The 20,443-nt window shown below is 43.6% G+C and overlaps 1 protein-coding gene across 1 annotated transcript in view; it reads left to right on the top strand.

The window, feature by feature from the left end:
- The first annotated feature begins 864 nt into the window (after positions 1-864).
- The window catches only part of LOC122544294 (arf-GAP with coiled-coil, ANK repeat and PH domain-containing protein 2), a 129,139-nt gene continuing 109,560 nt past the window's right edge, over positions 865-20,443 (top strand). Inside the window, exon 1 of the mRNA XM_043683385.2 lies at positions 865-1,031. Coding sequence (XP_043539320.1) covers positions 979-1,031 — 53 coding nt within the window. The 5' untranslated portion in view covers positions 865-978. The remainder of the gene's footprint in view (positions 1,032-20,443) is intronic.

Genomic DNA, 20,443 nt, shown 5'->3' with positions numbered 1-20,443 from the left:
CTACATTGCTAGAAGCAGCAAAGAATCCCCAAATCCTCTCATGTTTCTCATGATGGTGGGTGGGATTGGAACAAATTGAGGTTAGCGCAGTTTCATCTGCTCCACTGAAACTGGGTTTGGAGTCCCTGCTGACCAGAGCCGTGGACAGCGGATATCAGGAACAGTGGGGATTAGACCAGGGGATAGGCTTATTCTCAGTGCATTTCTTAGAAATAACCTGGGTACCTCTTTGTAAGATCTGAGGACTGCAGGTGTCCCACCTTGAGAATGGTGTTTGGGGTGAAAGGTCAAGTTCATCATCAATATGATGGAAGATGAAGGAGCAAAGAGTGATGATTTGCACCTGTTATGCACAGAGGCAGCCGTCCGCGAAAAAGACTTACCAACTCTCAGCCCCATACTACAATTAGCTTAATGAGTTGGACACACCAAGTTTGTGCACTGCCTGTCACTGATGGAATCAGCCCTGGTAGGTCACAAATTACAACACCTCACACCCATAAATGGGACAAATGCATTTTAGTACTCCATTCCATGGAATTGTTTGGGGTGGGGACGACATAGTTGGGTTTTTACACTGATTCGAACCTGCGCTGTACCTTCTCAATGGGTGCTGCTTGTTGACCCTGCCCCAAGCTCCACTACTGACATCATTCACTCAAATGAGTTTGACGACGGACGTTGACTGACTAGATCGTGGCGCAGTAAACTCCACATTGACTAGTTGATTTCCACAGTAGGTTCAGTAGATGGCACTCTCTTTGTTCTATCAAAAATGTTTTGTGCAGTTTTACTAAATTGATTCTGTATTTCCAGGATGTGGTTACCAGCCTTGCTCCGCCTACACTACCCTTCCTCTTGCAAGAAACTGATCAACCGCCTTGAACCCACACTCGCAGCCTTTCTCTGGAGAAGATGGACAATTAAAGGCAGAAGATCTTTGCCATTGCCCCTTTATCCCCACATCAGCTGGCCAAGATGACCATCTCTGTGGACTTCGAAGAGTGTCTGAAGGACTCCCTGAAGTTCAGGTAGGACTGAGTCATCTTCAGCCTCTGGTTAAAAGGTTAATATTTTCAAAGATGTAAGTCACAGCATCACCCACTATCCCTACACTCTGCTACACTCTTTCCACAAAGTGCTGCTTACAAAATTGATTCTTGCCCCGTAACTCCAAACTAATTTTGAACAATTTAAACTGCATTGTATTAAAAATACAGTGTTTTAAAACTAATCACTTGCGTAGACCTCTTTTTGGTTCATAGGAGAAGGAGTTAATCATTGATTCTCTGCCCTCTTAGAAAAAAACAGTGTAGAGAAGGACTGGGCTCTTCTCGCATTGTGGTAGAGTCCCTACCTCCACCCAATCGAGTTCAGTCCCTTAATCCAGATGTAGAGCGTCTCTGAACATGTTGATTAGAAAACATCTACAGTACCTCAGGAAGTCATTCAGCCCACTTTGTTGGCCCTTTGATGGATTTGAATACTACATTTTGCCAATAGTTTGCTATACTGTGTTAGAAATAAAATAAGCTGTTTCCCATGATGCAATGAAAAATTAAAACATCCACCTCTTGTTTTGTTGCCTAATATCCTTTCATTGCATTGACTTGTTCGAAGGAATTGATGGAAGTTTCTCAAATCTGTCTAAACTGTCATTTGTGAATCCAATACAAATTATGCTTTTAGTCAAGAGCTTGTTCTGCCTGCCAGACATAACCTGTCACTCCTCTCTCGCATTATGTATCATTGAAAGTGTTGTCCTTTGGATGAGCTGTTAGACGCCGTATTCACTCTCAAAAAAGATCAGTGATGTTGTGACACTGTTGGAAGAGAAGGGGATATATTCCATGTGTCCTCAGCTAATATTTCTCCTTCAATCAAAATCTGAAAACAAAGAATGCATTAATTTACAAATACATTAAAGAGAAAAGGGTAACTAGGAAAAGGATAGGCCCCTTAAAGATCAGCAAGGCGGCCTGTGTGTGGAGCCACAGGAGATGGGAGAGATACTAAACGAGTATTTTGCATCAGTATTTACTGTGGAAAAGGACATGGAAGATATAGAATGTGGGGAAATAGATGGTGACATCTTGAAAAATGTCCATATTACAGAGGAGTAAATTCTGGATGTCTTGAAATGCATAAAAGTGGATAAATCCCCAGGACCTGATCAGGTGTACCCGAGAGCTCTGTGGGAAGCTAGAGAAGTGATTGCTGAGACATTCGTATCATCGATAGTCACAGGTGAGATGGCAGAAGACTGGAGGTTGGCTAATGTGGTGCCACTATTTAAGAAAGGTGGTAAGGACAAGCCAGAGAACTATAGACCAGTGAGGCAAAAGTGAGGACTGCAGATGATGGAGATCAGAGCCTAGATTAGAGTGCTGCTGGAAAAGCACAACAGTCAGGCAGCATCCGAGGAGCAGGAAAATTGACATTTTGGGTAAAAGCCCTTCATCAGGAATGAATGGACCAGTGAGCCTGGCGTCGGTGGTGGGCAAGTTGTTGGAGGGAATCCTGAGGGACAGGATGTACATTTTTTTGGAATGGCAAAGGACTGATTAGGGATAGTCAACATGGCTTTGTGCATGGGAAATCATATCTCACTAACTTGATAGTGTTTGAAGAAGTAACAAAGAGGATTGATGAGGGCCGAGTGGTAGATGTGATCTATGTGGACTTCAGTAAGGTGTTCGACAAGGTTCCCCATGGGAGACTGGTTAGCAAGGTTAGATCTCAAGGAAGAATTCCTGAAGAAGGGCTTATGCCCAAAATGTCAATTCTCCTGCTCCTTGGATGCTGCCTGACCTGCTGCATTTTTCCAGCAACACATTTTTCAGCTCTGATCTCCAGTATCTGCAGTCCTCACTTTCTCCTAGATCTCATGGTCCTAGATCTCATGGAATACAGGGAGAACTAGCCATTTGGATATAGAACTGGCTCAAAAGGTAGAAGACAGAGGATGGTTGTGGAGGGTTGTTTTTCAGACTGGAGGCCTGTGACCAGTGGAGTGCCACAAGGATCGGGGCTGGGTCCACTACTTTTCATCATTTATATAAATGATTTGGATGTGAGCATAAGAGGTATAGTTAGTAAGTTTGCAGATTACACCAAAATTGGAGGTGCAGTGGACAGTGAAGAGGGTTACCTCAGATTACAACAGGATCCTGACCAGATGGGCCAATGGGCTGAGAAGTGGCAGATGGAGTATAATTTAGATAAATGCGAGGTGCTGCATTTTGGGAAAGCAAATCTTAGCAGGACTTACACACTTAATGGTAAGGTCCTAGGGAGTGTTGCTGAACAAATAGTCCTTGGAGTGCAGGTTCATAGCTCCTTGAAAATGGAGTCACAGGTAAATAGGATAGTGAAGAAGGTGTTTGGTATGCTTTCCTTTATTGGTCAGAGTATTGAGTACAGGAGTTGGGAGGTCATGATGCAGCTGTACAGGACATTGGTTAGGCCACTGTTGGAATATTGTGTGCAATTCTGGTCTCCTTCCTATCGGAAAGATGTTGTGAAACTTGAAAGGCTTCAGAAAAGATTTACAAGGATGTTGCCAGGGTTGGAAGATTTGAGCTATAGGGAGAGGCTGAACAGGCTAGGGCTGTTTTCCCTGGAGCGTTGGAGGCTGAGGGGTGACCCCATAGAGGTTTATAAAATCATGAGGAGCATGGATAGGGTAAATAGGCAAATTGTTTCCCTGGGGTGGGGGAGGCCAGAACTAGAGGGCATAGGTTTAGGGTGAGAGGGGAAAGATATAAAAGAGACCTAAGGGGCAACTTTTTCACACAGAGGGTGGTACGTGTATGGAATGAGCTACCAGAGGAAGTGGTGGAGGCTGGTACAATTGCAACATTTAAAAGGCATCTGGATGGGTATATGAATAGGAAGAGTTTGGAGGGATATGGACTGGGTGCTGGCAGGTGGGCCTAGATTGGGTTGGGATATCTGGTCGGCATGGACGGGTTGGGCTGAAGGGTCTGTTTCCGTTCTGTACATCTCTATGACTCTGTGACTCTAATTATTTCATTGCTGTTTGCAGGATCTTACTTTATGCAAATCACCATTTCTACTTTAAATCAGTGGCCACGTTTCAAAAGTGTTTTATTAGTATGAAGGGCTTTCAGGGGTCCTTAAGTAGTGAAAGATACTCTAAAAGTACAAGTTTTTCTTTCCCCTTCTTTCCTTATTTGATCAGTCTTCCTTTGTCAGCACTGCTGTGAACACAATTGCATCCAATACCGCAATTATATCATTCTGACAATGAAGGATATTCCATTCTATTCTGTGCACTCTTCCTTATCAATGCATTGGCTTCTATTTTAGCTAACACTTTACCAGGATCTTAAATCCTCACCTCCTTTACCCTTTCAGTTTTTCAGGCCTGTTAACCATGAATCAGTTGGTTGCACTCTGGTTTCTGCATTCAAGTCTCACTTCAGAAATCTGAGCACAAAAATCAGACAGTTGCATTGTCACAAGTGCCACTTTTCAAATGAACCAAGGTCCCATTTTCCCTCTGAGCTGAGCTTAGAATACTTGTTGGCACCATGTCAGTGATAGAAATGAGTAATTTCTGGCCGTACCCTCTGGTTTTGAATGCGGATTGAGCTGACGCAGCTCTCTCTTTGCCCTCAAGCAGCTGGTAGTGTACACATTGGCACATCCTGACATCTCAACTTGGCTGATTAACTAAACTAAGTCAGGGCAGCATCAGCTTCATTGGTGTTAGTACAACTGTCCTTAAAGTGCATGCCATCTGGAACAATGGAAGAATCAAGTGACCCTTAACAAGTAGACAGCAGCTCTAAAGGCAGACAACGTCTAGATCTGCGTCACATTCAGGGCATTCCCCTGATGAGGTGAACTTGTGGGCAGTCACTTTGAATAAGATTGGGACCTTACCAATTAACATCCCAATGTTAGCAGTTAAACCTTGCTGCTGATAATAGAAGTAACTGGTACATCCAAACCTCAGGAAGAGGAGAGAACCTGAAGAGGAGCAGGGGAAATCACCCTAGTAACCTGGCCGAAAGGCTCTGTGACACCTTCTCTGCTGGAATATTCTATCTCTGCTTGTAACTAAGTAAGCATAGAATTGATTAATGTCCTCAAATGCAAATAATTTAATACTGCTTTGAGTTATCTACTTCAGATAGGAGTTGGAAGCAAGGTCTCGTGCTAACATCTAATTAATCCTAGGAACATTAGGGAGAAAAGAAGGTTACTATTCACTATGCCTGCTTTTCCATAAAGTTAGGTCATGGCTGATTTACATCTCAACTGCATTTATTCACCTCTGGGCCATTTCTCTTTATTGGCTTTATTGTAGTCAACAATGATAGCAGCAGACCTTAGGAGGCCATATTGCAAGTGCAATATTATTAACTTTGACAGGGAGACTGAAGGTAGGCAATATGAACTAAATGGTACAATAGAAACTAAGAGATTTGGTAGTGTAATCAAGTCTCAGTTACCACTGGCAGAAGAGTTCATGATAAAACAACCAAGCTTAGGTCTTAAAACTCCAACTGATCCCAAGAGGAGAGAGATGGAGAGAATGCCTGATTTCTACGACAATTTACAAAAAGCTTGACTTCAAATATCTTAGCTGTGATTAGAATATCCCCATTTTCTTCATTTCCCCAACAAAGGAGTTTGTTTCTCATTATCAACTTATCAAATTCTTTTAATATTAGAAGCATCTCAACACTCCTCATTCACTTGTTGCTAAGATAATACAATGCAGTCTAGCCTCATAATTGAACACTTAGTTACAGTGTTAGTGCAGTAAACTTGAGCTGTATTCCCTCCAAGGTCTCGTTAAGAACAAGTCAATACGCAGTAAAACCAAAGTCAAATAATGCAAATGTTGGACATCTGAAATAAAAACAGACAATGCTGAAGAAACTCAACAAGTTTGGCAGCATCTGTGGAGAGAGAAACAAAATTAACATTTCAAGACCCAAATGACTTCTCAGGATTCTTTGAACTTTCAAACAGTAAATGAATCTCTTTTAGTAATGCTGATTGAGAGATTAAATATTGTTCTGCTCTCTTCCCATACCTCTGTATCATCCTCACATAAATCCCATTGCACTTCTCTCTCTTCATAGCCTTGTGCCAATCCAAGGCTAAACCCATGGACTCTCCCTTATCATAGTCTCATCTCAGTTCAACCCGAATCACACTGTCTCATTCTGTCTTCGAAGCGCTATACTGTATTATTGTAGCCTAATCATAGATTGTATCCTATCCTGCTGCCATGTCTTTGATAGATTTGCATCAATCTAACATTAATCCCAATGTCCCAAACTCCTCACAGCCCTGCATAAATCTCAAATTAATCCAAGTATCATGCACTTACCACATATCCCTGGATTAATATAAAACTAATGGCACCACCATTTATCTCTTTATGGCTCTGTGTCAATCTAAAAGTAATCCCACCATCCTGTCACTTCTCAGATAGTTCTGTGTCAATGCGTCCATGCCTGTGCTCTCTTCAACGTTCTGAATAAATCTAACATTATTCGTACTGCCCTGCTCTCTCCCTTCTCCGTGTTTGTAATATTTATCTGGTTGTTATGTTCTCTGTCTTCCCTAACCACTCTTCTCCAGCCTCTCTGACTTGCAATTTCCAACTGATGATCCCTTATCTGGGACAATAAACAAATCACTTCTTATTCACTCGCCTAATTTAATAATTTTAAAGCGGCTGTTCAATTTCCTTTCGCCTCTGCTCGAGTTAAAGCAGTTCCAGTGGCTCTAAAGGGAAGTGAATAATTACTGGGAGAAAGTTCTTTCACTTAGTGGTTATGGAGATGCTGAACACTTTTGGATACAGTGTTAGTGCAGTAAATTTGAGTTGTATTCCCTCCAAAATCCCATTAACAACAAATTAATACAGAGTAAAATCAAAGTCAAATAACGCAAATGTTGGACATCTGAAATAAAAACAGACAATGCTGGGGAAACTCAAAAAGATTGGCAGCATCTGTGGAGAGAGAAACAAAATTAATGTTTCGAGAGGAGAGAACAATTGCAGGCCGTGGGAGAATGGGTGGGGGAGTTAGGACAAACTGTCACTCTTTAAAGTGACAGCTCAGACATGACGAATCAAAATGCCATATTTTGTGCTTTTTCAATTTTTAATTGTCTCTTTGTAAGCAGGGAATTTCATCCCTGAATTACCTTGGTAAATCAACACACTATCTCTTTCCAGCTCTAGATCCTTTCTAGACACAGGCATCTGCAGCTACACACATGACAGTGCAACTGCAATGCAACCTCTTTAAATCTGGTTATTTAGTCCATTGTCTAATACAATGTGGTAGTGGATGAGAAATATGTTTGCATCGTGCCACTTCTAATACCCACTGGAGATCAATGACTGGTCATGTTATTCCTGACTACATTTTAGCCTCCAATGCACGTGACCAACTGATGTGCAATTGCTTTAAGTCCTTCTCCTCAGGCTACTATGACAGATTGCAAACAAGAACTCAAAAGAGGAGCAAAAATAGAAATTACTGGAAAAACTCAGCAGGTCTGGCAGCATCTGTGAAGAGAAAAAAAGAGTTAATGTTATAGATCCAGTACCCTTCCTCAGAATGCTTCCATGCGACCATGGCATCATCTCTTATTCATATATACTGTAAATGCCTCAGCATTGGCTCCATAAGTCTGGATCTGGATATAGCCTTGCGTTCAATTTGCAAGAATTTCTAATGCATCAATCTTTTTCTTCATGTTTCATTTGAGAAAGAACTTGCCTTTTAAGAAAACGCAGGCCACTATGCATAGCTGTTTCCCCTCCTGTTGTGTGCAGGATTGAAAAGAAAACATCAATGCCAGATGCCCAAGAACTAATGCCACAACCATTTTTGAAGAGCTGATTAGGTAAATATTGTCAAACCACAATTTGAACAGGGGTGGGCACACTGCAAATTATGCATTCTGCACCCAAAGTTCTGGGTAAATCCATTTTGTGCCCAATGTAATTGGGTTGGCAGGTCTGCCCAGGGTATACTCCTGGAGGCCGAATCATGTGACTTCCTGGCGCCCACCACCCCACTCTCTTGGTTCTGCAGTTGGTCACCTGACCCTCATTTCCATGGTGACAAACTTTCCAATGCTCAACTGGAAAATGAACACTCTTGCCAAGTTAACTAATTGCTTGCTCAAGAGCAGTTTTCCTAAGTTTCAGCATCTCCATAACCATTAAGTGAAAGGGTTGAGATGTAATTAGAGAGAATTTGACAGGAAAGATCCCAGATAGAGTACAAGTTTCTGTGTTGTCGTTTGAACGTAGCTGAGATGGAGTGCAGGTGAGACAGCACTCACAGGAAGTGGAGGAAGGAAAAGGCTTTTGGACCCTTATCCTCAGCTTATAAAAGGGAACAGCATAAAGAAGAGAAAGTCAGGCTTTGGTTAAGATTCACCCCACAATAGTTTATGACTTGCTTAGCCAATAGATAATCACCACTTGCAGCAAGCGTGCGGTATGGTGCTCCAAGAAGGAAGAGAGCAATGCCTAAGAAGGAATACCATTAGACGAAGGTGAACTCAGATGGGGCGATCAGCACATTCTCCACTCCCCCGCCCCCCCAACCCCCCCAACCTCCTTTCTCATTGTGATTGTGGTCTGGCTAGCACTCTGCTGTAGAGGGCTGTGTGCTGGTTGTAGCCTGTGGTGGCTTGCACTCAAACCAAGTATGGCTGGGAGTTGTACTGTCAGTGTCACACAGATTCGATCACAGGATGTTGCAAGATACACTGCAGCGCTTCAGTCGAAAAACCACAGGCTGCCTTTTCGTACTTCGACAGACGCACGGGGGAGTTGGGCCATTGTTTCCACTAACAGAAGTTTGGTGAATTTTCTGTTCTGCGTGACCATTGTCCATTCCTTTTCAAGAATGACTGCAACACTGGGTACAATTAGGCTTGCTGTTCCCTCAGCTTGTTTCATTTTCCCCTCTGGTTTTTAATCTAATGGATGGAAGTAATTCCATTACTTCACTAAACACTTCTTCAGTGGGTAGCACTCTCCCGTCTGCACCAAAAGGTTATAAATTTGAGTTCCACTTAGACAATTAATCACAAAATCCAGGCCGACAGACGCTGGGCAATGCTGAGGGTGCTCTGTGCTCTTGCAGGTACTTCCTTTTGGATGAACTGTAAGGCCCTGTTTGCCGTCACCAAAGACTGGAATCGAACCCGACTCCCTGGCGCTGTGATGCGACAGTATTAAGCACTATGCACTGAGCACGTTGAACTCTAGAACTAAGGCAGCCACAGTAAAATTGATTTCCTGCCAACTGAGGTCTTATTCACTTGTGATTTTGAAATTGCTGATTTTGTTCTTTTAACGATCAGCATTTTCATCACATCCTCAGGGCAGCGTTATCAGTATATAGCTGGATGTAAGAGAGCCTATGGTCACTGCTGAGTGAAAAGCAGAGCAGTTCTCTTGCTGTCCCGAAAACAATATTTATCCCTCAGTCAATATGTGGAGTTTGCACATTCTCCCTGTGTCTGCGTGGATTTCCTCCGGGTGCATTGGTTTCCTCCTACAATCCAAGAATGTGCAGGTCAGGTGAATTGGCCATGCTAAATTGCCTATAGTGTTAGATGCATTAGTCAGCGGGAAATGGGCCTGGGTGGGTTACTGTTCGGAGGTTTAGTGTCGACTTGTTGGGCCGAAGGGCCTGTTTCCACACTGTAGGGAATCTACTCTAATATCAGTTAGAGAACAGATTATTTGGCAATCATTATGTGGAAGCTCGTTGTGTGTATGTTGGCTGCCGCATTTCTCTCACAGAGTTCCAAAATCAAATATCTGGCTGGAGAGTGTTTTAGGAAGTTCTGAGGTGCTGAAAGGCTTTGTGTAAAGGCAACACTTCCTAACCTTGAATGTTGATAGGTTTAACCTTACCACAAACATTTGAAGTGAAATTTTACAGCTTCACAGTTCTCCGTAGTGAAGGCATCAGTGTTCCACAAGGCAGAGGAAGGCCCTGAAGCTGAGAAGGCCTGGCAGAGAATAGGAGATTAATGAGTGGGAAGTAATTCAGCCAATGTGTATATGCATTGAGTTCTTGGGGTGGCACGATGGCACTGTGGTTAGCACTGCTGCTTCGCAGCACCAGGGACCCGGGTTCGATTCTAGCCTCGGGTGACTGTCTGTGTGGAGTTTGCATATTCTCCCCGTGTCTACGTGGGTTACCTCCCGCAATCCAAAGATATGCAGGTTAGGTGAATTGGCCATGCTAAATTGCCCATTGTGTAGGTTATTAAGTCAGGGGTAAATATAGGTTAGGGGTCTGGGTGGGTTGCTCTCCAGATGGTTGGTGCGGACTTGTTGGGCCGAAGGGCCTGTTTCCACACTGCAGGGATTCTAATTCTAAATTCCAGTATAGTTGAGACCATTTGACCCTCCGAAGAGCAATCCACCCTCACATCAAATCCCTGTAACCCTGCATTTACCATGGCTAATCCACCGAGCCTGCACTTCTTTGGGCTGAGGGAGACCACCAGAATACCTGACCAAAACCCACACAGACACAGAGAGAACATGCAAACTCCACACAGACAGTCACTAAAGGCTGGAATTGAACCCGACTCCCTGGCTCTGGACTGTTAATCCATAGGCCCCAGATAATGTTCCGGGCACCTGGGTTCTAAACCCACCATGGCAGATGGTGGAATTTGAATTCAATAAATATCTGGAATTAAGAATCTAATGATTACTTTAAATCCATTGCCTAGTTGTCAGAAAAACCCATCTGATTCACTCATGCCCCTTTAGGAAAAGAAGTCTGGCCTACATGTGACTCTAAATCCACAACAAAGTGTTTGACTCTCAACTGCCCTCTGGGCAATTAGGGGATGAGTAATAAATGCTGCCCAGCCAGCGATGCCCTCATATTGTAAAAGAATTTTTAAAACATCCTGGGAAGTTATCAGCCTTTCGTACCAGTAATATTCCTGACACTTTTTCACTATAGGAAGAGGCTGAATAGGCTGGGGCTGTTTTCCCTGGAGCATCAGAGGCCGAGGGGTGACCTTATAGAGGTTTACAAAATTATGAGGGGCATGGATAGGGTAATTAGGCAAAGTATTTTCCCTGGGGTTGGGGAGTCCAGAACTAGAGGGCATAGGTTTAGGGTGAGAGATATAAAAGAGACCTACGGGGCAACTTTTTCACACAGAGGGTAGTACATGTATGGAATGAGCTGCCAGAGGAAGTGGTGGAGGCTGGTACAATTGCAACATTTAAGAGGCATTTGGATGGGTATATGAATAGGAAGGGTTTGGAGGGATATTGGCCGGGTGCTGGCAGGTGGGACTAGATTGGTTTGGGATATCTGGTCAGCATGGACGGGTTGGACCAAAGGGTCTGTTTCTGTTCTGTACGTGTCTATGACTCTATGACTAGTGATAGTGATTAAATTCGTTATTTCCTCTTTATTTTTTGCCAATGTTGGGATGCTTTCTGTCTCTTTGACCATGAAAACAGTTCCAAAATGCCAGTAAATAAAGGGAACAAACCTCAGCCTCAGAAAATAATGTACCTAACTGACACGTAGAGCTGAAAGAAGGGAAGGCCTTTATTTACTGATAACTCTGTCCTGAGGATGTGATGAATATGCTGATTGTTATAAGAACAAAATTAGCAATTTGAAAACCACAAATGAATAAGACCTCAGTTGGCAGGAAATCAGTTTTACTGTGGCTGCCTTAGTTCTAGAGTTCAACGTGCTCAGTGCATAGTGCTTAGTACTGTCACATCACAGCGCCAGGGAGTCGGGTCCAATTCCAACCTTTAGTGACTATCTGTGTGGAGTTTGCATGTTCTCTCTGTGTCTGTGTGGGTTTTGGTCAGGTGCTCGGTTTCCTCCCTCAGCCCAAAGATATGCAGGCTAGGTGGATTAGCCATGGTAAATGCAGGGATAGGGTGTGGGGGTGGGTTACTCTTCAGGGGGGTAAGTGCAGACTCGATTGGCCAAATAGCCTCTTTCTGCGCTGTGAGCTCCAGTTAGGCCTGTAAATATTACTCAATTCTTGGTGCTGGGGAGTGGAGCAAGAAAGATCCCTTTTTCTGTTCTGTAGTGTATTCTCAACTCAGTTTGGGTGATCATTTCACTGCTACATTTGCCCTCGATTTCATCTTGCACAGCCCTCAGAATAAGCTGAGGTTTCCACTCTTGGCTACTGTCAGCGATTTGTGCCAGCAAGGGGGGTAAACGTGTTGGTGAGGGGGTAAAAGTCTCATTTTGGACACGTATTTCAACTCTTTCAATATCATGCCATTGAGGCTCCATATCAACTGCATTTGGAACTGTGCCAACTCAATTCCGTTAAATTGATACTAAACCATTGGTCCAATGGCCTATATTTTAACGGAGTGGCTGCAGAGTTAGTGAATGCATTGATTTTAAACTGCTTTAATTCCCTTGATTCTGGGAAGATCACAGTGGATTTGAAAACTGCATACGTAACACTTCTATTCAAGAAAGAATGGGAAATTTTAGGCCAGTTAGCCAATAGTTTGACCTGTTTTGGGAAAATGATGCAATCCATTATTTTGAACATAGTGTGTCAGTGGCTAAAAGGGAGACAGTAGATGTGTGTTTCAATTCTAAAATGTATTGAATAAAGTACCCCATGAAATGTTGTCACATCGGACAAGAACTCATGGTTTTGAGGGTAATAGAGGACCGCGATAGAGGATTATCTAATTAACAGGTATCAGAGAGTAGGGATAAAGAGGTAGTGTTCAACTTGGCAAGCAATATCTAATGGAGTGACACACAGATCTGTGCTGGTACAATCTATATTAATGACCTGCATGAAAGGCCCAACTGCATTGTGGCCAAATTTGATAATGATGCAAAGACCGATATAAAAATAAGCAAGGTCATAAAGAGTTTACAGAGAAATGTGGATAAGATAGTTGTGGGTAAAAATTTGAATCTGAACATAGCATGTCATTTTTCAAGAAAGTTTATTCAAAGAAGATGGGTGTTATTGGCTTGACTTGCATTTATTGTCCAGAGGGCAGTTCAGAGTCAACCCTATTGATGTGGCTATGGGATCATATGTAGGCCAGACCAGCTAAGGATGGCAGATTCCCTTCCCAAAATGGCAGTGAACCATCTTGTATTTTCTAACAATTAATAGTAGTTACATGGTCAGCATTCAGTCAGCTCTTTTTCCACATTTTCTTCAAATTGAAATCAAATTTCATCATCTGCCCTGGTCAGATTTGAATCTGTGTTCCCAGGATATTAGCTGGGGTTTTGGATTACTAGTTAAGAGTGTGGTGCTGGAAAAGCACAGCAGGTCAGGCAGCATCTGAGGAGCAGGAGAATTGACGTTTTGGGTAAAATGGATGAAGGGCTTATGCCTGAAACATTATTCTTCCTGCTCCTCGGATGCTGCCTGACCTGCTGTGCTTTTCCAGCGCCACACTCTCGACTCTAATCTCCAGCATCTGCAGTCCTCACTTTGGCTTTTTGGATTACTAGTCCAGTGATATTATCATTCCGTCAACACCTTCACTTTGATGAAGGATAGGAAAGCAGAGAGACTGCAGAATTCTGCAGTACAGAGAGATCAAGGTGCCACATTTCCTGAATAAAGACCTACTTCTGGAACCCAAAACCTGGTTGGAAAGTGCTTTCGGTAGTTATGAGTGGTGAAAGGCTTTGTATGAAGGCTATTCTTTATTTTCCACTCATCTTGAATGTTGACAGCTTTTACCTCACCACAAGGCCTTGAAGTGAAATTTCACAGCTTCACAAAGCTCAGTAATGAGGGCATCCGCAAGGCAGGGGAGGGGCCTAGCCTTTGGAAGACAAATTAACGATTGTCTGTTGTTGCAAAACAGAGGGTGGAATGTAAAAGGAAGGAAGTCTTGCTCCAACTATACAGGGCATCAGTGAGGCCAGTTCCATACAGTTATGGCTTCCTTATTAAGGATAGGTTTTCATGTTCCTGTAGTGGATATAATAGTTCATGTGGAGTAATTACCCTCAAACTGTGCAGAACCAACTGTCTCTCCAAAGAAGAAAGATGCCTATTGTCTTTTTAGATAATGGCTCATTAGATAAATGCACACAATTTGGAAACAGTTCAGGTCAAGTTAATACATGAGTTCCTGGAATAAAGGGATGGGTTTATAAGGAAGCTTGAGTCCATGTTTGGAGTTTCTAGGAGGGGAGATCTTACTGATACATGTAAGATTCAGAGGGATCTTGACAGGATAGATACTGAGGAGATGTATCGCTCCTAGGGGCAATGAAAATGAGAAGGCACAAGGTGGAGAGGAACTTCTTCACCTAGAGAGATTAGATTAGGTTAGATTCCCTACAGTGTGGAAATGGGCCCTTCGGCCCAACAACTCCACACCAACCCTCCAAAGAGTAATCTTTGCAGTTCTCAACCTGAGAGAGAGTCGGGGGCTGAATCAATACTCTTGATGTTCAAGAGATTTGAGGATAATGGGGTTTCGGCATGAAATTGAAATTAAAGCTGCAATCAGGTCAGCAGCAATCATATTGAATGGCCCAGCTGGCTCAAAGAACAGGCTTGATAATGCTCCTACCTCTTTATTTCGAAATCTCTGCTCTCAATGGCACAAACACCACCGCCACAGTAATACAAAGGGGCTTGAGAAGGAGTAAAGCTCACTGTTAACAGATTGCAAGCCACTTAGAGAGATTCAAATCAAGACTGATATAGCTTCTCGATTGTGAGAGTTTATTGACTTCCTCAGCCTTAACTTTCTCATTCCATATCCGGTGGAGTCAATTAGGTGGATTGATTAGGAAAAATATTTCTCCAAATCAACTTGTTCAGAGATGTTTTGACTGACCTCTAGAGAAGGTCGAACCAAAACCCAGGTGTTCTGGCTCAGATGTAGAAATACTACCACTGCACCACAAGTACCTGTCGCGATTGGAACCAGGTTGACTTGTTGACTACAAGATTGTTGATTGGGGTATTAACCTGGGCCAATCAGAAAAGCCCTGGCTAACCAATATTAACAGGAAATTTGGAATCTCCTCAGTTCAGATGACTGACTCCAAGCTGGCTAGCCCCAGCCAGTGTACTGTGCACAAGTGAATAAAGGGTGACTTGTGATGGGATACTGACCTCTGTGCAGTTATTTCAGAACCCCTAGTTTTAATCAACCCGTACAGGGATCCAGTGCAAGTTTACATCATTTGTTTATATTCCTAGGAATATGTTGCTTCAACAGCTCAAAAACAGCTCTCCTGCTGTAGGAAAATTGACTCTGATATTTTGATCACCCAAGTCTTTCTTCAAAACCCCAAGCCATTGGTCTGATATTAACCTAAAGGAATCAGCAGCAAACATCTTTTCTGTACACATCTATCGGTGTTGTAAGAAGCAGGTGAAGCTCAGCAGGGCTGGCAGACTCAGTGGATAGGGAAATGGAGTCAACATTTCGAATCTGGTATGACTCCTCTTCAGACCTGTGATATAAAGCTGCATGTTTCCCATCCTGCACCTCAGTGTCAACATCAAATCCTTTCCAACATTTCTGTTTTGCATCCTTTATCAACGTATCTTCGAATTTGGCTTTGTAACTCAAACGTCTCTTCTAACCTTGGTGTGTTCCCTGGTTTTTTTGTTCTTGTCCAAATACAATCTCTCCTCATGCTTTAGTCTGGGCTACTACACTATCTCCCTCTTGTATGATCAGCGTTCCTTTCACCAGTCTGTGACCTTTCCCTAGGTCCATGTTCACTTCCAAGCCTATTTTCAGGATTCATTCTGTACTTCCTTTACATCCTTATCTCGTTTTGACAAATCATTTTCCTCATCTTGCATTTTCATCATTTTTGCTATTGGCTTTTTCTTCTTTCAATTTCATGGGGGCATCCCTCCATTTACTGTCACTTCTGTGGCACGGTGACTCAGTGGTTAGCACCGCTGTCTCACAGCACCATGGACCTGAGTTTGATTCCACCCTCGGGCGACTGTCAGTGTGGAGTTTGCTCTCTCTCTCCCTGTGTCTGCGTGGGTTTCCTCCGGGTGCTCCAGCTTCCTCCCACAATCCAAAGATGTGCAGGTTAGGGTGAGTTGGCCGTGCTAAATTGCCCATTGTATTCAGGGATGTGTGGGTTAGGTGCATTAGTCAGGGGTAAATGTATAGGAATAAGGTAGGGGAATAGATCTGGGTGGCTTCGGAGGGTCGGTGCGGACTTGTTGGGCCAAAGGGCCTGTTTCCACACTGTAGGGATTCTAATTCTAATTCTAGTTCTAATTCTAATTCTGGCGTACAAATGTCTCTGGCATGTTTAGTGACCCAAAGTTTGGTCAAGGTCCTCTTGAAAATGTAGCCTTATCTTGTCCATCGATATCACTGTGTCCACATTCAGTGAGTTCTTTATCTGCCTTGATCTGCTCCTCGGTACCGTCTGTTTTACGCTCGCAAAGGGCGAGGTGTTTAGATTCTGTGAATATATAAGCTCTGCCTGTTAACCTTGAGGAATAAAACAAATAATTTCACGTGTCGGAGATCCGAAAAAAACAAGACCAGAAGTTGATGGAGGTATTCAGCAAGTCTGGCAGCATTTCTGGAGAGAACATTTCGAATCCTGTGACCCTTCTTCAGAACTAGCCTTGAGCAATGCATCCTAACAGTCTGATTGCCGCAGTGTAAAAATTATCTGTTTTCTTCATCACTATCCATAACCTGACCTGGACCTTTCCACTTCTCCTGCCCCTCTCTTTTGCAATATACCACGTCTCCCAGATTTCTTTTTCATAATGCTGCAAGACTCACTGAATTTTACTCTAACCCCAGAGTTAATGAATGCCTTTCTTTCTGCACACTGAGTATTCAGATACTCAGAAAAAGCAATGAAACTAATTGCAGTCTCTTCCCAAGGTAGGGATAATCACTGCTTACCAAAGACATTTTTGGATTTTTCTCCACAAACCAAATGCTCGTGAATTAACCCCACCACTCCTGAATAAACCTTTTCCTACCCATGATTTTGAATTGAATTTATTGTCACGTGTACCGAGGCACAGTGAAAAGCTTTGTCTTGCAAGTAATACAGGCAGATCACAGAGTTAACTAGCATAGATAAGTAAGTAATAGGTAAACAGCGGCAAAAACAAAAACACAGGTACAGGCGAATGTTAAGAGTTTGTGAGTCCATTCAGTATTCTAACAACAGTAGGGTAGAAACTGTTTCGAAACCTAATTTACTGAATTCACCCTCCCCCCCCCCCCCCACCTTCCTTTTAAACACTGTTGCACCCCTTTACAATTGTAGCACCCTGTGTGGCCATGAAGGTATGTATCATGCTGGAATGGTTACATTTAAGGCTACACAGAGAGAGAAATAAGGAAATGCCGGGTCAGAGCACTGATATTTATTTAAAAAGGGATAAATAGTGTCTAGTGCATTGTCACCCGTGCTCCCAAAGTTCCTTCAATAGGGTGTCTTCTTTTTCTCCCTCCACTACATCTCAGTGTACTCCCTGGTCCGCAGCTGCTGTGGAAACAAACTGCTCAGGAGTGGAGGCCATTGGAAGTTTGTTCGGGTGACTTAATAGAGACGTACAAAATAATACATGGCTTGGAAAAGGTGGATGCTAGGAAATTGTTTCAGTTAAACGAGGAGACTAGGACCCGTGGACACAGCCTTAGAATTAGAGGGGGTCATTTCAGAACAGAAATGCGGAGACATTTCTTCAGCCAGAGAGTGGTGGGTCTGTGGAATTCATTGCCACGGAGTGCAGTGGAAGCCGGGACGCTAAATGTCTTCAAGGCCGAGATTGATAGATTCTTGTTGTCTAGAGGAATTAAGGGCTACGGGGAGAACGCTGGTAAGTGGAGCTGAAATGCGCATCAGCCATGATTGAATGGCGGAGTGGACTCGATGGGCCGAATGGCCTTACTTCCACTCCTATGTCTTATGGTCTTATGGTCTTATGGACCCCATAGGCCTTTATGTCTGGGCTGTACAGATATGCCCAGTGTTTTCCTGCAACAGGAAACTCAACCCTCCTTAGTCTGATCTTCCAAGGGTCAGAGGGGGGGGCAGGGAGGGTGGAGGAGAAAGGCATAGCCACCTCTTGAGTGCGTTGACCGGAGACCTCTGAGTGGGCTGCGTGAAATTTCTCCTCTGGTTGGATGCCTCTTGGTAGCGTCTTGTCCCCTTGTGAGGAAGGAGAATCTCAAGCACGCTCCAGGTTTCCCAACCCTCCGTCGACGTGACTTTGTTCCTATGAACCAATGACTCGGGCGACGGAGTGCAGGTTTATGTACCCCTCCAGCAGCCCCAGTTCTCTAGTGCAGCTACCAACACTGTTCATGGAAGCAGGCAGAAGATTGCATGGTTCATTGCATGACTGCAACTCCTGGTACACGGACTTATGGGACGGGAGCAGGTAAAAGGTACTTAAAGTCTTCAATCAGTCATGATTGCATGGGTTGCATGGTGGCTCAGTGGTTAGCACTGCTGCCTCACAGCGCCAGGGACCTGGGTTTGATTCCAGCCTCAGGCAACTGTCTGTGTGGAGTTTGCACATTTTCCCCGTGTCTGTGTGGCTTTCCTCCAGGTGCTCTGGTTTCCTCCCACAGTCCAAAGATGTGCAGCTTAGGTGATTTGCACATGTTAAATTGCCCCATTGTGTTCAGGGATGTGTAGCTTAGGTGCATTACTCAGTGGTAAATGTAGAGTAACAGGATAGGGGAATGGGTCTGGGTGGGTTACTCTTCAGAAGGTCGGTGTGGACTTGTTGGGCCAAATGGCCTGTTTCCACACTGTAGGGATTCTATGATAAGTCATCTCACTCCATGGATTTGCTCTGAGCTCACTGGTCAGAGTTCATGTAGTGTGCTCATGTAAATAAAAGGTGACTCGGTGACAAGATACCAGCCTCTGCGCTGTTATTTCAGTAACAATGAAAGAAAACACTCCGGTCCTGAAGAAAATTCACTCATGGCAGCTGTCTTTGAGTTAGGGTAAGCATTCCTGGCATCATGCCTTTATTTGGGAAGCTTGACTTGTTCAATCCTGCTCTCAAAGACTGGGCACAGTACGTGGAGGGAATCTGTTATTTTTTTCCGGGCAAATGACATTGGGGCAGAGGAAAGGCAATGAGTAATTCTTCTGACTGCTTGTGGACCTGCAGCATTTTTGGTTATTAGGAGCCTAACTTTCCCTGAAGCACCAGATCCTAAAACCTTTCAAGAGTTGATGGATTTATTGAACGAATATTAGAACCCCAACCTCCTCTAATTCTGTGATGCTATCAGTTTTATTCGGCACTTTCAGAAGTAGGAGAATCCATATTGGTATTATTAACAAAGTTGTGACTACCAGAGGCATACGATTTTGGGTTAACCCTGAACGAGATACTGAGAGACCATTTGGTATGTAGAATTAATGATGTAACCATGCAAAAGCATCTATTAGCCCAACTGGACTTCAAACAGACAGGACAACTGGCTTTGTCTAATTGCATGTAATTCAGGTCTCCTTCCTACTGGAAGGATGTTTGAAACTTCAAAGGGTTCAGAAATGATTTACAAGGATGTTGCCAGGGCTGTAGGCTATAGAGAGAGGCTGAACAGGCTGGGGCTGTTTTCCCTGGAGCATCAGAGGCTGAGGGGTGACCTTATAGAGGTTTGTAAAATCATTAGGGACATGAATAGGATAAACAGGCAAAATGTTTTTCCTGGAGTGGGGGAGTCCAGAACTAGAGGGCATTGGTTTAGAGTGAGAGCGAAAAGATATAAAAGGGACGTAATGGCCAACTTTTTCACACACACTGTATTACATAAGTGGAATGAGCTGCCAGAGGAAGTGGAGGAGGCTGGTACAATTGCAACATTTAAAAGGCCTTTGGATGGGTATATGAAAAGGAAGGGTTTGGATGGATATGGGCCGGGTGCTGGCAGGTGGGACTAGATTGGGTTGGGATATCTGGTCGGCATGGACGGGTTGGACCGAAGGGTCCGTTTCTGTGCTGTACATCCCTATGTCTCTGTGACTCTTGTCATTAGAAAATGCAGCAAGTGGAGCATATGAGCTACAGGGTATCCCAGTGGGAGTGGACACTGTCACCTGTCTGACTGAGCTGGGGGAACAGCACTTTAGTATAGGAAATCACAGAGCCTGATGTAGAACATATCCTAAGAAGAGGAACTCTAGATCAGCCCACAGCAAAACCCAAAAACAAAACTGATCCTTGGCCAAGTGGCTAAAATGTTCTTCAGGAGCCGGGCTGTCAAGCCATTGTAATTACTGCCGGTATGTAGACTTGACACAGCAAAGGAATCCTCCGAGGCCTGACTTCAGTAAGAAAACTCATAGGTCATTATCCAGGAGAGTGCACATCCTGGAAAGTCCACCCACTTGAGGTTTGGATCAGTTAAATT

Source organism: Chiloscyllium plagiosum, unplaced genomic scaffold (assembly GCF_037043375.1).
Source record: "Chiloscyllium plagiosum isolate Xiang-an unplaced genomic scaffold, Cpla_swu_hap1 HiC_scaffold_44, whole genome shotgun sequence".
NCBI classification, from domain to species: domain Eukaryota; kingdom Metazoa; phylum Chordata; class Chondrichthyes; order Orectolobiformes; family Hemiscylliidae; genus Chiloscyllium; species Chiloscyllium plagiosum.
Note: the sequence above shows the minus strand (reverse complement) of the source record. Positions and strands in the feature narration are given on the sequence as shown.